Raw genomic sequence first — 17196 nt, 5'->3', positions numbered from 1 at the left:
CACCAAATGCTGAATGTCTCATTTTGCTTTGAACCAATAGGAAAAGTAATGGCAGAATTCATTTCTCCCAAGGGGTAAACTTCTGTCTGGGAAGAGATCAGGCTCTTGGAAAAATGCAGTTCTTTTGAGACCCATCAGATTCCAGTGAACAAATTCATGCTTTGTGTCCAATGAGCCAGGCATGGTGGCATGCACCTGTAATCCCAGTAGCTCAGGAGACTGAGGCAGGAGGATTACAAATTCAAAGCCAGCCTCAGAAAAAGCAAGGTGCTAAACAACTCAGTGAGACCCTGTCTCTAAATAAAATACAAAATAGGGCTGGGGATGTGGCTCAGTGGTCAAATGCCCCAGAGTTCCATCCCTGGTACCACCCCCCCAACAAAATTATCATATATTCTGACTGCTCCACTCTCCTCTGGTACAGTTTCCTCAGGGGTCTGAGACTCCTGGGTCTTGGGGGATAGACCCTAGTCAACGAGAAACAGGGAGGGGGCTGCTTCCACTCTGTGGCAGAGCATCGGGAGAGAATTTGCTCTTAGCTCCTGGTTCTTTTTGATCCACTTGAACTGAGCTTCAGCAGCACCTCCATCTCCTCCCCCAGCCACCTGGGTGACATGAACCCACCTACCCAAAGGAACTGACGAAAGTGTGGCAATTGGTTCCTCTCTCCTTCCCCCACTTTTATTTTTAAAAATACATTCTTTTGCTCACTGCAGTTAATTACAACCTTTCAAAAAAAAAAAAAAAACTGTGAAATGAAATCTTTCTGGAAAGCCTAAAAATATTTTTGTCTTGCAGGTAGCCTGTGGGAGATTACATTGTGGATTCGCAGTGGCACTGGTGGGTTGTACAGGACAGTGTCCTCTTCCTGGTAAGTTAGTGCAGTCTTTCCTTCCAGTATCCAAGGGTTATGGTCAGACACATGGTTTCTGGTGCTGAACTGCTGTAGGGTCAGTTTATTGGCAGAGAAATGCTCGAAGCACAAGTCACCATATATTGTTTAAAGAAAGAAGAACTTGTGATCTTCCTGCCTCAGTCTCCTGGGCTACTGTGATTACAGGTGCATGCCACCATGCCTAGCTCATTGGACCACAAAACAATGTAATAATTTCCAACCCCATTTGTAAATTATTAGCAAGTACTATGATCTTGGCATGAAGGTATATGTTATGGAGATGGGTAGTTCCAGCTAATCCTGCTGGATTTCAAACTAGGAGAAACATTATCCCCTGGGGTCATTATACTGGGTCCTCAAGGCTTGGAAAGTATCTGGGGAATGTTGGGTCTTCATGAGAGTTTTCTTTTCAGTCTACATCTGATGCTGCCACCATGTGGGGTAGGTGACAAGGGAGTTTGAAGGCAGGGGAAGCCTCTAAACAGCTACCCTGCCACGAGGCTTAGAAGGGATGTGGAGCTTGCAATTTCTTTGCTTAAAGCAAAACCGGTGTGCAAAAATCTAGATTTCCAAAATTTAGATGAGGTGGTGATTATTTGATTTGCAAGAGGATTCCCAAGGTCTCCATTAGTGATGTCTTCCAAATCTATATGGTTGGCTCTGACCTCTCTCCTGAGCGCCAGTCATATATCCAATCGCTTCTGGATATCTCTACTTTCATATGTATGTCCCTCAGGCACCTCAAATTTCACCATGTCTAAAAATGAACTCTTAATTTTTCTTCTTCCCAACCCCAACCCAATTATCCTCCCAGATTCTCTTTCAAGGTTAATGGAATTACTGTGTACCCAGCCAGGAATCTTATAAGCATCTTAAGTTGTCCCTTTTCCTCACTTACCACATATACCAAATAAGGTCCCCTGGCCCCAAGGGTGCCTTTGGAATCTGTGAGTTCCAGAGTAGGTGTTAAGCAGGGCTCCATAGTCTCTCACCCAATCTAACCACAGGGTCTCCATGCTTCTCCTTGTAAATCTCATTTCCTCTTGGTTGCCAGGAAGAAAATATACATACTTGATGAGGTGGCTAAGTGCTTGCTATAAGAACCCTCCATGGCTCTGACCACTGCCAAGGCAAAGTCCTTAATTTCCTGGCCTGGCCTTTGTGGGCCTTTGGGTTCTGGCATCCTTTACTTCTTCAGCCACATCATCCATTCTATAATACGTCCTCCATGTCCTGCCAGATACCAGTAGCTCCTGTACATACAATGCACTTAAAGTCTTCTGTGTGTTTGCATGTATTGTTTGCATTTCCCCAGCTCTACGATCAGAGAGGATCAAGGTAGAAGTCTGTGCTCAGAGTGCAAAGGAAGAGAGGAAGGCATCCTACAGAATGTAGTTGCCCACCTAAGGCCTTCCAGGAGGCTGTGAATGAGGTGAAGGGCGATGTCTGTGTGGCAGCCTGGGGTAGCAAGAGCCTGGCATACTGCTATTCTCCTTTTTCCTCAGGATTGAATATCTAGAGCACGGCCACAAAGGAGAGCTGTGGTGGGTAAGGATTTCTCCGGAAAGGGAGTAAAGAGGACCCTTCAGGACACACCACCTCAGACCGGGCAGCTGCAGGGTTTCCAGCTCCTTTCCACTGTGAGACTCTGTCCTGGGATTTTCTCTTAAAAGTAATATCAGATTGCAGGTCATGATGGGCTGCATTTCACAAAACTTGGTTCTCTTGGAACCAGGCCTGGCCTTTCTGCATGGGTCTATAATGAGGAAAAAAGGTTGAGTCTCCAGCTATGACTCTCAGAACTCCAGTGAAGGCCTTCCAGATATGAAAAGATCTGGAGAGCTGCAGGGAAGGCTGAGAGGTGAGGGCAGGAGGGATGGTGGAGTTATGTAGAGTCCCCCATCCACACAGAATAAGCTAAAATATGGCTGGGATGTCAGGCAGGCCCACGTGTCTTGGTTTCCAATTGCAGATGGCCCCTGTGCTGCTGGCTACTCTAGGGAGGGAAGAGAGACCATGTTCGAGTAGTATATGCAGCAGGAAGGCTGGGGCTTCTGCAGTCAGACAGACCTGAATGTGAATAGCAACTCTGAAACTTATGAGCTATGTGACCTTGAATCTAATGTCCTCATCTGGAAACAGATGATACTGCTTGCCTCACAGGGGTGGTGTGAGGATTAAGTGAGATAACATTTGGAAATTCCCTGTATGTTGGTTTAGAGAGCAGGTCTTGATGATTGCTAATTTCCTTCTTGTATATCCCTGCGCCTATGCCCCTGAAGACTAGAAAAACACTGGATGCTGGAGTTAGTGGGGAGCTTAGAGAGGATGAAGATCTTCCTATTGATCTGGAAAGAGAAGACGTGGTTCAGGGAGCTCATGGCAGAGATGCTGGGATGACCCAGGGTAACAAGCTCTGCTTACTTCGGATTGGAGAATGTCTGGGACTTTCCTGCAGCTCAAGCTTGAGCAGGGAGGGGGTGAGGCCGAGGGCAAAGTCTTGGCTTTGCTGGTTCCGAGCCCCACGTGGAAGCTTATTCTGAGCCAGACATTACCCTTTCATGGACAATAAATTTGGAAGGACACTGACCCCATCCAAAATGGTGTTCATTCTTTGCTCCCTTCCTTCTTGCCATTTCTTTTTCCCCTGGCCATTAACCACTGTGGGGTGTGCACAGTATTTCACAATGTAAGCAATGAGTTCTTTCAGGAAAGTGACTCTGAATGAGATACTCCAACCCCACACACAAATGACTTAAGAGTGTGTGTGTGTGTGTGTGTGTGTGTGTGTGTGTTTAGTCAGGAGTAGTGGAGAGAGGGAAAAAGGAGATGAAAGGAAGATCTTTAGTTTATTGACTAATTTCAGCCTCATGCTTGTCAACACATACTGTTCTGAGCTCCATGTGGACCTCAGAAGTGAGATCTAGAAGAGGAGGCCTGGGGAGAGAAGAGCCCAGAAGCAGCTGCTGTGTCTGGGTTGGGTGAAGGTTGTTGTGGAGACTCTCCCCTAAGTTCTCTGTGCCCCTTCACTATCTACCCTTCAGACTTGGCGGGGAGGGCGGGGGGCGTGCTCCCCGGACTCTGGCTCAGCCCTCTGATGTACTATGTGTGCTACTTGGAGACTTTAGTGGCTCCCAAAGCTACAGGCTGTGAAGCCCATGTGCATTTGGTGTGCTAATCCCTCTGCTGGCCAGGCATGCCCACTGACACATGCCTGCTCCTCCTGCCCAGCTCTGCTCAAAAGATGCCTCCATGAGACCTTCCCTCACTCTCTGGCAGAGGCTGCAGCCCCAATTCTGTTCCTACTGACCTCTACAAACACCTCCAAGACAGCCATGCTACATGGATTATAACCACTCATTGTCTGGAACTATCTTGGCACAGGGACTGTCTCACTCTTCTTAGCAATCTAATATATAGTGTACTATCTGGCATAGAGCAACCATTAGGAAATATTCCCAAAGTTCTGTTATTGGGGTACTCTGGTCTCAATCATATTTTAGAACAAACTGCATTCTTTAATGATGCCTGGAAGAGTAGAGGTGCCTAAGTGTTGCTTGTGAGTGGTGAAGTATTTGAACATTGAAATCATTAAGAAGTTTTCCCTGCTTTAATTTAAGCCAACTTCTGGTTTGATTCCTTATCAAATAGAGGACTGAACAGCTGCCTCCTCATTACACATCTTTCAAGTACTGAAGACAGCAATTAAGTCACCCCTGGCCTTTGCTTTTGCAATTCTGTTAGCCTTTCCTCTGAAGATATTATTTTCTAAACCCTTTGATCATTCTGGAAGCTTTTCTCTGGACCTTTGGATTTCCATGCATTCTGAGTGTAGTGACCCAAACCAGGCAGGTGGCTTGAGCAAGTGCCTGATTGATTAGTGTGCACCAGGTAAAGGCTGTGAAGATGGTTTCCCTCTGCTTGTCACATACACCATTAACCAGGCTGGTCCTGGGCAAAACCCAGTGGAGGGTAAACCCTTGGTACCTTTTCTGTGCTTTGTTTTGATTTTCTCCCAAAGGTTTCTCCCTCCATTTAGGCACCTATCACTCAGCCTTTCTCTCCTCCCTAAAGAAACCTGTATTTGCATTTTAATGGGATTTTAAGTTGCCTTGTTGTCTTACCTTAAGGGGTTTGGCATTTTGGTTGTGGAATAAAAGGTTTGTCTACTTTTTGCAGGATGCAGAAGGAAAATATATAGAACACTTTAGGGCTCATTCCAGCATCTCCGAATCCTGTCCTAGAAACAGTTCCAGAACCCTCCTCACATGTAAAGGAGGTCAGTCCACGTCCTGGCCATGCACTTGCTGATTGACTCATCTTAGGCCAGGAGGATTAGGCCAATAGGAAGTGGGAGCAGGTTGGCATGCTTAGGCCGCAGTACATGAGCTGATGGTAGAGGACTAACTGGGAGATCCCTGTCTTTAGCAAGGCCCTCTTCCAGGAACTCCTGGTTTGGGGAGCCACTTCTCCACCTGCTCAGACCCTACCTTAACAGCAGCATAGCCCAACTGAGCCCTGGCTAGTGCCCAAGGGGGTACCCCAGCCAAATCTGCATTCCAGCCAGACTCTGTCATGTTTGTTTTCCTCCGTGGGTGCTGTGACCTGGAAAGCAGCCGCCGTGATGCTGCAGCCGCCCTCGTTCTTGCAGCCACTAATTGAACAGTTCGGCGGGAACTGTGCCACAAAGCTGCCCAAGGGCGAGAGCAGATGCAGCCGATTAATTACAGCTGGGGAGATCCGAAGGGCTGCACCAGGGAGCAGGGCAGGAGGCCCTGGAAGCCCAGGGGTTTGGCAGCCTGATGAGAGAGTGCAGGCTCACTGCACAGGGATGGCCATTCCTGGGTTCAGACTCCGGTGGAGACTCAGGCAGAGTCTTAGAGGGGCAGAGTCGGGGCCTCCTTTAGAGAAGGGGCTTGAAGGGTCAGAGGAACTTAGTGGGAGCTTCACAAAGCTCAGTTCCCATCCTAGAGACCCTGTCTTCCTCGTTTTATGTCTCCAGACCCACAGTGATGGTGGGAGAGAAGATGGGCATTGACTCCAGTTTACTGAAGAGTTTTCTGATAATGATGCCTGCCATTTATTTTTCCACTTATTAAATATTCATAATGAGTCAGGAATCGGACCCGGGGCTTTATCTATTGTATCCCACTTAAAGTGATGCGAGTAGTACTAATATCATCCGCATTTTACAGATGGGGAACAGGGTCCTAGGGAGGCTTGGGCTGCACACTGGATGGCAGACACAGCTGGGTCTTTCTAACCTGTGTTTTTAGCCTCCATAGAGCTCTGCCTGAGCTGACCATCCTCCTACTCTGGGAGAGGGTCCAGGCCACCAGCCACGAGCACTCATGCTCCAGTCTGCTTATCATTTCCCCCTGCTCAGCTTCTGACCCCTTTCCCTTGGCTAAGGCCAGAGCTCATGCTTTCAGAGGAGCCTTGGACTTGGCTTTACTCCTGCCACCTCTCTGAGCTTCTGTATCCATCTCCCTTCTCACTGCCCCTCCCCCCAGTGAATGTCCACACTTGCCTCTTGGCCTTGCCCCCCTATCGTCTCTCCCTGACCAAGCTCCCCAGATGAGGCTGGCCATGGGGATTTTTGGTTTTCTTCCTATCTCTGAAGTGGGCCTGGGCAAGATCATAGTGTCCATTCCTTTCTCTCCTCTGACTCTGTAGCTGTAGAATCTTATTTGTCCAAGTGAGCTCAGACAAGGATAGTAACCAGGTCAAATGCAGGGATTCAGAGTCAAGTAGCTGAGGAGTCAATCTTAGCTATGCAATTTTAAGAAAGAGACAAAAGAAAGAAAGAAAGAAATCCGGTCAGAAACCAGGCTAGCTGAGGTCTGGAGGAAAAGTGGCTGAGATCTGAAGAGTGTCCCATGCAGGTGGAGCCTTTGGGCATTGCTGTTGGTGGGGACTCAGGGCTGGTGCAGACAGCAGGGCTTGCCATGTTGGCTGCCTCTGTGGCCTGAGCATCCCTCCCCATTGTCTCTGCAGGTTGTCATACTATGGGGGTTTTAAGAGGAGACAGGAGAGACTGACATCAGAGCCTCTAGGAGGTTGTGGTTGGGGGGAGGTTTGTGTCCAGGAAAGACACTCCAGGATGATCTCAGCCCCAATAGCATCTCCAATTCCAGAATGACCTTGGTCTCCTGTCCATGTCCCTAGCTGATGTGAACCCTCTGCATTAGATGCCTCTGTGTCTAGGGTAGGGTTTCAGGAGCAGCCAGAGAGGAAACATCCTGGTGTGTAGCTTGCTCATCCTCTCTTTCCTTATCTACTTACTCCCTTCCTGTCACTTAGTGTTTTCCTGACTTCAGAGGGTGCTGATGTCAACTGCATGTTTGCAAATTTCCATCCTATCCTGGCTCCCAGAGACACCTGGATATTGCGTTCCAAGGCAGCAAATGGTCCCATTCTTTTCCAACTTGTGACGAGTGTGTGTGTGTGTGTGTGTGTGTGTGTGTGTGTGTGTGTGTATGCACTCTTCACAGCAGGCTAGGGCTCAGCTCTGCAGGAATCTATGGCACCGGCAGCACCAGCTCTCCTGCTTGGCGTGAATCCTTGCTGGCTCTGTCTTAGCTGATAGTACATTCAAAACCTAATTGTTATCTCAGCAGAGTAACTCCATTATTCATCCTGACACCATCCCCCGTTAGCTGTTTGTTGCAGTGTTGTTATATTAATGAGGCCTGCAAATAAATGAACAGGAGATCAGAGTGCTGGCTTGTTCCTCAGGAAAACTGACTGACTTTATTTTTGTTGTTGTTGAGAACTTTGCAGCACATGACTTTGGCCCTGGGCAGGTGGCTTTTGACTTTTCCTGCAGAGATCTGGTGAAGGCTTGCGGATAAATACTTGTAAATGTCCCAGCTTCCTGAATAGTTTCACAAATGCATTTGCATGGGAGAGAATCTGGGAAAAAACAATGTCCTTTAAATTATTTGGGCCACATGGAGAGCAGGAGGCAGCAGGAGTAAAGGATCATCTCGAACTATTATTGCATCAAAAATCATTTCTGCTTGGTTTTGGAGGGCAGTGTATATTGTTTTCTACAATCGATTCTCTTTCCCAGATAAATGTACCTAAGATAATGTTAGAGAATTTATATTCCCTAAGCATGGATCAGTGAGGTTGGGGAAGTTACAGAAGTTGAAAAATTGATAAAGTAAAATTTACACAGTGGTCAATGGAGAAGCAGCTGTAAAACCCTACACCCCTCCTGCCTGGCACTAGTGCATTCTTACTGGACCAACATGGCAGGTGGCTACAGGAGCATTCTAAGGTTGATAAGGTCCTGAGGCCCCAATTAGGGGATTAATCCCTGTCTCTGTCCCACTGTGCCTTTATTCCACCTGATGCTCTAGCCTGCAGGTGTACACCACCTGGGTCCTCTCCACTGGGCCGTCCCATCTCTTTGGGTGGCAGTACTTGTGAGGTCAGACCCCAGGCCAAGGACTCCAGCTTTCACTCTAACCGTCATTGCCTCAGTAGGCAAAGACCAAAACCAACAGCATCAAGCTTGGAGGATTCACACAGCACCTGGGGTAGGCATTAAAGCAGTGCCAATGCCCGAAAGGCAAAACGTGATTTCCCTAAGCTCAAATGCAGCCCCGAATTCCCTCATTGCTTTCCTCCACTCATAGGAGTAAGTATCAACCTTAGAAAGTCAGGCAAAGTTGACCTTAAGTTTCAATAAAAAGGGTGGTCAATGTCCCCAGTTTATCTGGCATCTCTTTTCCTAGAGGATTCTGATACTGGATACAGACATTTTTGGTATATTTGGGGTAGGGTCAGATGGGGGATACAGGACGATCTCTGTGACCAAAAGAGGTAGCAGGGTGGGTGTGTGTTGGGGGGGAGGGGATGGAGGAGTCTGCCTTCTGCAGTCAGAAGTCACTCATTTTCATCCCTGTTCTGCCACTAACCAGATGTGTGACTTTGGGCAAATTATTTATTTCCCCAAGCACTGTTTTCCCCACTCTTAAAATAATTATAGTCATCTTGTTGGATTTTTTTTTTTTTTTGAATAAGCAAACTGCACCAAGCTTGGCACATGGTAGAATACTGTTAAAGAAACGCTAATAACATTTTCTTTCCACACTAGAGAATAAACCTAGGGACACTCTACATTCAGTTACATTCCAATACCTTTTTTCAAAATTTTTTTTTTTTTCTTTTGAGACAGGGTCTCACTAAGTTGCCAAGACTGGCCTTGAACTTGCAATCTTCCTGCCTCAGCCTCACAATTGCTGGGATTACAGGTATGTGCCACTTCATTGACTTAAAAAACTGTTTTTATTAAGAGTGCTAAAATTAGGCATTTTATGTCCCTGATCTAGGGTAGTGTCCTCATTAACTATAGAGACCACCTATGTCCCTACTGCAATCCTCTTTCTGTACGGGAGACATCTGCCAAGGGTGTATTTTAAAAGTTTCTATCCTAGGCTCTTTAGAGCAAGCAGTGTGGCTTGCAAAGCCTCTTCCAGGTGACCAATATTCAAGGACGGGCTGGGGGCTACACAGGACAGGCTACATCCCCCTGTGCTCAACCCAGGACTTACTCGACCACATTACAACCTCCAGCCCCAGTTCCTATCTGATTGCTTTTGGTATTTGCTGACCAATGCAATGATGCCTACAGTGAAGGTCTGACCTCTCAAGCATCTCCACCTTTGAGAGATTCTGGAGGAGGGAACCCAGGTGGTGCACAAGCATGGCATATAGTAGCCACTAATTAAATATTCATTTATGACTGAATTAATTTCTTTGGAACTGTGGCATTGCCTCTCTTTTCTCATAATTCTTACTCTTATGGATTGAATTCTGTCCTTCTCTCCAATTCATATGTTGAAGCCCTAACTCTCAGGACCTCAAAATGTGACCTTATTTGGAGACAGAGTCTTTATAGAAGTAATCATGTTAAAACAGGTTCATTAGTGTGGGCCTTAATCCAATCTAATTGGTTTTTTAGGAGACAGATGCATGTCCATGGAGAATGTCATATGAACATTGAGACATTTGATGCTTCCATAAGCCAAAGAAGGCCAGAGATTGCCATCAAAGCCCTAGAAGCCAGGAGAGGCCTGGGACAGATTCTCCCTCAGAGCTCTCAGAGGGAACCAGCCCTGTCCATTCCTTGATCTTGATCTTCTAATTTCCAGGTCTCTGAGAAACTATATTTCTGTGGTTTAAGACAACTCGTGTATAGCATTTTTTATGGCCATCCAAGGAAACCGGTCCTCAGTAGAGACCAGAGTGGAGACCTATATGAAATTATCTCTGAAGCCCCTTTACCTTCCCTAAGTTTATATTCCCCAGATCATATTCAGTCTCCTTTTCCTTTCTGCTGAATCCTGCCCATTCCCGGCTTCTTGGGCAATGATTTCTCTGGGTCTCCTTTCCAGTGCATGGCTCATAATATTCTCCTTTGAGGTCCCAGCAGGTCCTGAGGCCCTGGCTGAGGAGAACAGAAATGTGGTGGGCCAGGCATCTCCTGGGCTTTCCAGTCCTCTGCACATTTCCTGTTCCTGGAGTTGAACAGGTGACACATGCACAGATGCCCGGATGACAGCTGGAAATGGGAGCAGCCTGGGATGCCTCCCACAGGGGACAGCGTCATTATCACACCATGAGGAGGCTGAGAAGGAGCAGACGGTGAGTCCTGAGGGGGTCCTAACCTGAGCTTTATGCAAACTGGGAAATTCAATAGGTTGTACAACTTGTCCTACATGAAGCTGCCATAAAGGATGGGTCTCTAGGGGTGGGCTTGGTTGCCATGGAGACAACAGGGTAAGGAGGGGTTAAGGAAGAACACAGCTGTTCATCTAACTGTGCACGAGCCCACTCCTTTTCCTAAAGTAGAGCTTCTTTGAGGTCATCTCACTTATCTCTCTGCTGTCAGGCAGGATGGCAGCCATTTCAGCCCCCATTTATTGCCAGGATTGGAAATCCTGCCACCCCCTGTAGCCATCACAGGCTGCTATGGAATCCTTCTCTTTTTACCCTTCTGGGAGGATCTTTCTAGCAAGTGGCTTATGTTTACTGCACAGAAAGTGCTTGCACTGAGGAGGGAACCCATTCTGCAGATAGGGGCTAGTGACAAGGAGTTATGCGTGAAATAGTATGAAGCTCATTGAATCTGATCATTGGCAGGTTTAAGAAAAAGATCTATGCCAGTGTGAGGGGATTAACCAAGAGAGCTGAAGAAAAGAAAATGCGTTGATTCCTCTTCAAGGTTACTTTTAGTTAATGATTCATTTTTGCCAAAAATGCCATAGAGATGAGGACTTGCCTTTATTGGGGGTATTCTATTGGGGGGCATATGAAATTGATTTTCTGCATCATGGGTGATGGGAACTTTGATCTCTCGCTCACCATGGGGTCTACCTGATTTCTTCATCATAAGGTTGTAATTAATAAGCATCTTATGGGAGGATAGGGAGGATAGATTAAGACCATACAGATATCCTGTTTCTCTTCGGACTTTCATCCACTAATTTTAGCATCCATTGCCCATTCTTGCCTGAAACAATTATTACTGTGAACTTTGCAAATGATGACTTTTTTTTTTTTTTTTTTTTTGGTACCAGGGATTGAACCCAGGGTTGCTTAACTACTGAGCCACATCCCAGTCCTTTTTATTTTTTATTTTGAGATAGGGTCTTTCTAAGTTGCTTAGGGCCTTCCCTGAGTTTCTGAGGCTGGCTTTGAATTTGTGATCTCCTGCCTCAGCCTCCCTAGCAGCTGGAAACATATGTGCACACCACCACACCCTGCTGCTGATTTTTTATTTCCATTTTTTTTTCCATATTTATTAGTTGAGCTTAAAGAAGGGTACCCCTCTTACCATTTGTTTGTCAAATGTCAGTAAAGACCATGAATCCTTATTTTATTCTGTTGGTAAAGACCATGATTATCATTATTTCCCTGCTCAAATTGCTCCAGATTTGACCACTGGGATCCCCCCTTCAAGTTGGCTTTGAGGTCCTTTTAATATGTACCCTACTTTTTTTTTCAGTACTTCTTGCCAAGAATAAAAATAATAACCTGAATTTAATCATGATGAAGCATCAATCATATCCAAATCAAAGGACATTCTACAAAATAACCGGCCTGGATTCTTCAAGGACATGAAGGACAAAGAAAGACTTCAGATCAAATGACTAAGGAGACATGACAATGGGATGTCACACAGGCTCCTGGATTAGATCCCAGCTTAAATTCTGGCCCAGAAAAGAGAGATTATTGGAACAACTGACAAAGTGTTAATAAAGCATGTATATGAAATGGTCTTATTGAACTAATGTTAATTTTATGATTTTGATAATTGTACTATGGTTATGTTAAGATGTTAACTTGAAAAATCTGGATGAAGGGAATATGAAAGTTCTTTGTACTATTTTTATATCTTTTTATAAATTTAAAATTATTTCAAAAATAGAAAGTTAAACAAAATGACTTTTACAAGGAGAGGAGAGTCAGCTGGGCGGTACGAGATACAGAACGAAGGAAAATATGACAGATAATAGTGCATAAATTGTTCCGGGCCTGGATTCTTCCTCCCACAAATCCTGTCCAGAGTGATGGGCCCTGAGTGGCTTGGAACACAGCATGGATTTGTCTCTTCCCAGAGATGCTTTTTTTTTTTTTATTTCTCAACAGCCTCAACATGAAAATCACCAACAGGAGTCTTGGGGCCTCCGACTCCTGCTGATATGTTCACTGGGAAAAATCAATTACAGCCTAATTACCTCAGGGGGTTAATTAGCCTCCTGTAACTTGGGTGTCCTCTGTGAACGGAGCAGCCTGTCAGTCCTCGGTCAGTGAGCAGGGGTGGCTGCGCCAGAGGCTCCCCTAGGGAACAGCCTGCCTCAGGGCTGGGAAGGGGCCCCAGCCGGTCTGGGAGAGGAGCAGACAGACAACTGACCCCGGGCAGTCACCAGGGCTGGCAGAGGTGTGGTGCCGATGGACTTGAGTCCCCACTAATTTAAGCTCCTCTCCACCACAGGTGCTGACGGGGCTGAGATGACAACTGCAGCAGAAAGAAGAATTACAGACCCGTGCAAGTTCTCAGGCCAGCAGTTGCCGGAAATCACTGGAATCAGGGAGAAGGCACGGAGCCCTGAGCAGCTCAGGAAACTGACTCTCTGAGGGCAGAGACCAGGCACCACCAGCCACCCCCGCAAACACTCTTCCAGTAGCATAAAGACGCAGGGACCAGTCAGCAGTCACGGTCACTGGCCACATCTGAGAGTAAAATGGGATCAAAGCAGCCCACTCTGTGAGGGGCAGTGTGTATATCACGTAACCCCTTCTTACTCAGATGGACAAGGCCAAGATACAGTAGATATCTCCCTCAGTACAGCACCGCCATGTGGATGGGTTGCATCTGTGAGGTCTATACCAGCTGGGAAAGACTTGGATATTAGGGAAGTGGAAATACTTCCCGTTTTATTGTGTGGTTTTTTTTTTGGGGGGGGGGATTAATTTGTAGAGAATTTGTAAATGATTTTATAATTAAATCTGAATTCAAATATTGTCCTTGCCATTTTATTCACTGTGTGAACTTGAGCATGTCACTCAACTTCTCTGAGCGTCATTTTCTTCATGGGCACCACGGAGGTGAGAATACTTACCTTCCGATATTGTTGTAAGGGTTAAATAATTAAATGCTAAGCAACATTGCTCCCTGTTCAAAGCATCTCTATATTAACATCATCCATTTAAACCCATCCTTGCGGTTTGCTTTTGTTTGTTTTTTAAACTGATCTGAATCTTTGAAATGCTCACAGGGGTGCTCTAGAAGGTTTTCAATATTCCATCGTAGGTAAGAACCAGAGCAGCTTTCTTTGGACAACAGGCAGGACGAGGCAGGAAAAGGACAGGGCATCAGCTTGGGGAAGATGGAGTCAAGGAGCAGCCCCTCCCTTGCTTTTTTAAACCTGCAGACCACAGTGGTACCTGCCCAGGTCTTTGTTCCTAGTCACCATAAGGGAATGTGCAATTAGTTTCAAAGCACAAGTGACAGTCGTTGAATAGGGGAGCTGTGAAGAGTGATGGGCACACAATGCAACTAAAGTTAAGCACAACTCTTCCTCTCCCAGGCCATTCAAAACCCTAGCAGCTGCGTTTTCACTCCCATCATCTATTCATCTTCCTTTGCAATTTGCTATTTTGGAAACATCATTCCCCCCACCTCCCGTATAATTAATTACCTATTTCTTCCCATTAAAATCACAAACAAATGGGGACAGACACTAAACCCTGGGAAATGGCGCGGTGGCTAATGTAGTGCTTTTCTTTATTTCTCCCATGTCCAACTTTGCAACTCTGAGCTAATGGTAACTACTGAAATCAATGTTTCTGCTGAGAAGAGCTAAACCTGCTTTGTGAAATATTCACCCACCATGGAACCAATTTCTTAGCTGTACATGGTTCAGCCAGCCTGGCCGGGGCCACTGGGCTGGCTCTGTGGCCCTTGTGGTATGCAGGTGCACTTGCATATACACGCATGCATAGGCACAAGGACACGCTCTATAATCTTGTCATTTATGTCTGGACATGGACCATCCAGTCACTTGAGAGGCTGTCTATGTCCCCAAATTAAATAAACTCAAATCTGAGAATTTATCTAAAAAGGCTCAATTTGTACTTTTTCCCTACAATCCTGGTTGTCCCCCCCTGCTCTGAAAACTTAGGGACTCACCTCAGTGATTTGGGGGTTGGAGCACTTGACATTGTGGCTGGACCAGTCCAGCCAGGGACTGGAGGGGCTGGTACAGTGCTGGTGGAGGGTGCATCTGCGCTCGCCGCTGCACCAGCCACACTCGAACTTGCGGTCGGCCTTGAGGCAGAGCCCACAGCTCTCCCGCTGGGCTGCACACTTGTAGAGGTGCACTGTAAAGAGAGGAGGGCTGTCAAGATGGGATCGCAGAGGCAGCTCACCGCGTACCCTCTTCTAGCAAGTACAACAGACACCATCCCTAACCGTGGATAACACCCCATCATCATTGCAAGAATAATGGATGGGAAATTAATAATAAATTGAACCTCTTAGTAGTCATTTAAAGGCACTACAGAAAATAATATTATTTCAGAGTTTCTGGTTCAAGATTGAATCAGATCAGGGCTTTAATTGTGGCTTCCTGACTTCCGAGCAATGTGACAAACTATTTAACCTCCCTGAACCTCATTTATCTATCTCTAACACAGAGATAATCATTGTTTTTTGGGAGGTTTGAATGAGATGTTGTATAGTAAGCGCTTAGCGCAGTGCCTGTGACATATCTGATGTTCTATACGTGCTTATTATCTTTTCTTTGAGCTCAAACTGTATTCTTTTGCTGCTGTCTTTCCTACTCACAGATGGCCCCTATTTCGAGAGGTAAGGGCTTATTTCCTCACTGCAGGTTAAAATGAAGCTCAAAGAGCAACGTAATGACTATTACAGCTTACTAAGCTTAGTGCCCCAAACGGGAGTCCTGAGGCTCCAGTTGGCTCTGCTGCTAGTTGGACATCCCGAGAAGAGAGGAATCTCACCTTATATGCTGGAGATTGTGTGGATCTGGGACAGGAGTCAGCCTGAGCTTAAAGAAAGGCTGGGTAGCTGGGGAGGTATTGCTGGTAAGAAAAGTGGATGACAGAGTCCTGTTGTCAGCCCCTGTGGATGGACAGCACGTCCCAGAAAGGACAAACCGGCTCCTTAACAGGTCACATGTGCAATCTACAAGCCTGTTTCCTTTGCTTTTTGTCTCCTACTGACCAGCCAGTTAGTGAAAATGTGCTGTGTGAGTCTGGGGCTTAGTTTCTTTCCTGCTAGGGTTTTGAACTCAGAGTCCCAAAAGAATTCTACAAAACCAGAGCAAAGCTGACCCTCTGTATTCACCAGTTCTGTATTTGTGGATTCAACCAACCATGGATTGAAAATATTTTAAAAAATGCATCTGTACTGAACATGTACAGACTTTTTATCTGATTGTTATTCCTTAAGCATAGTGTATAACAACTCTGAATAGCACATTTACATTGTATGAGGTATTAGAAGTAAGCTAGACATTGCTGAAAGCATATAGGGACATGTGCAGGTTATGCGCACACACTGTGCCATTTTATAGAAGAGACTTGAGAGGCCCCAGACTTTGGTCTCAGCAGGGGGTCCTGAAACCAATCCAATGTGGAGACCGAAGGATGACTGTACTCAGTCATTTTTCAACCCTTCTGGTCAAGCAGACATTAGCTTTTAGGATTGGGCACTGTACCTCTGCTGGAGGTCAGGTACACGCCTTGGGGGAGAGGTACTTTTTATTCTTTCATAGGTTCTCCTCCCATTCCTCTGGTCTGCCCAGCATTCCCTGGTCCGGGCTGAAGGACTATGTAAGCATCCTTATGCCTATGGCTCCTTAAGGTAGAGGGCAGGAAATGGGAGTCTTAAAATAAACAAGTACACACTGAGCATTTATAAATATGGACCACATGCTCTCCAGCCATGAACTTATCGGGTCCTCATGATGACCCTGTGCCATGGGCATCCCTTTCTCCATGGCGCAGGCAAGGACACTGGGGTGTAGAAAGGAGCTGTAATTAGCCCAAGTTCACACTGCTGCAAGTTCAAGTGCCTGCAGTTGAACCTTGGTTTGTTGGATTCTAGAACCTTAGTCCTTAGACACTGTGGCCTTATCCCCCCAACACCTGGGTTGTTGTCACCCTGACACCCAGGGTTCCAGGGGCAAAGGCAATCTCTGGGATCTAGGCCTAGCTCCTCAGCAAAGAAAGAGACTCCTCTTGGTGGTGAGAAAATTTTGGCCTGGGAATGAGGAAAAATAGTATGAAAAAATCTCCCAGAATCAAGTTGCTCTCTCGCAGTCCAAGGAGCATTTATTTTAAAGGCAGCAAAGAGGCAAATCCCCAGATGCTGAAATACTTATAGACCACTCCCTACTGTGTCCTCAGGCCCCTTCCCAGCACCCAGGGGGTGACTCAGATGAAAACAGAGTCTGTGACAGCTTCAACTAAGATACGTGGCTCGTGGTGGGAGCGAACTGGGGTATATTCTGGGGGAAAGGGGTTCAAATCCCACAGTGAGCTGAGCAGCAGGTCTTCACTGTGATGTGGGTAGCTTGTGAGTGAGTTCTGAAATTAAATTGGCTTGGTTCAGATCCTGGCTCTTGCTATCCAACTTGGCCCTATTCTTAACCTGTTTAGGTCTCACTTTCCTCATCTACAAAATGGGAACAAAAATAGTACATGCCTTTTGGAGTTGCGATGATTAAGAGAAATAATGACAAACGAATCACTTAATG

At 46.2% G+C, this 17196-nt stretch overlaps 1 protein-coding gene across 1 annotated transcript in view; it reads right to left on the bottom strand.

The window, feature by feature from the left end:
* Plxna2 (plexin A2) overlaps positions 1-17196 on the bottom strand; it is a 207068-nt gene that overhangs the window by 38568 nt on the left and 151304 nt on the right. Inside the window, exon 12 of the mRNA XM_076832484.1 lies at positions 14604-14794. Within this exon, the coding sequence (XP_076688599.1) occupies positions 14604-14794 (191 nt within the window). The remainder of the gene's footprint in view (positions 1-14603; positions 14795-17196) is intronic.

The sequence above is a fragment of the Callospermophilus lateralis genome, chromosome 13 (assembly GCF_048772815.1).
Source record: "Callospermophilus lateralis isolate mCalLat2 chromosome 13, mCalLat2.hap1, whole genome shotgun sequence".
Lineage (NCBI taxonomy): Eukaryota > Metazoa > Chordata > Mammalia > Rodentia > Sciuridae > Callospermophilus > Callospermophilus lateralis.
The sequence above is the reverse complement of the archived record's forward strand: the minus strand, read 5'-3'. Positions and strand labels throughout refer to the sequence as shown.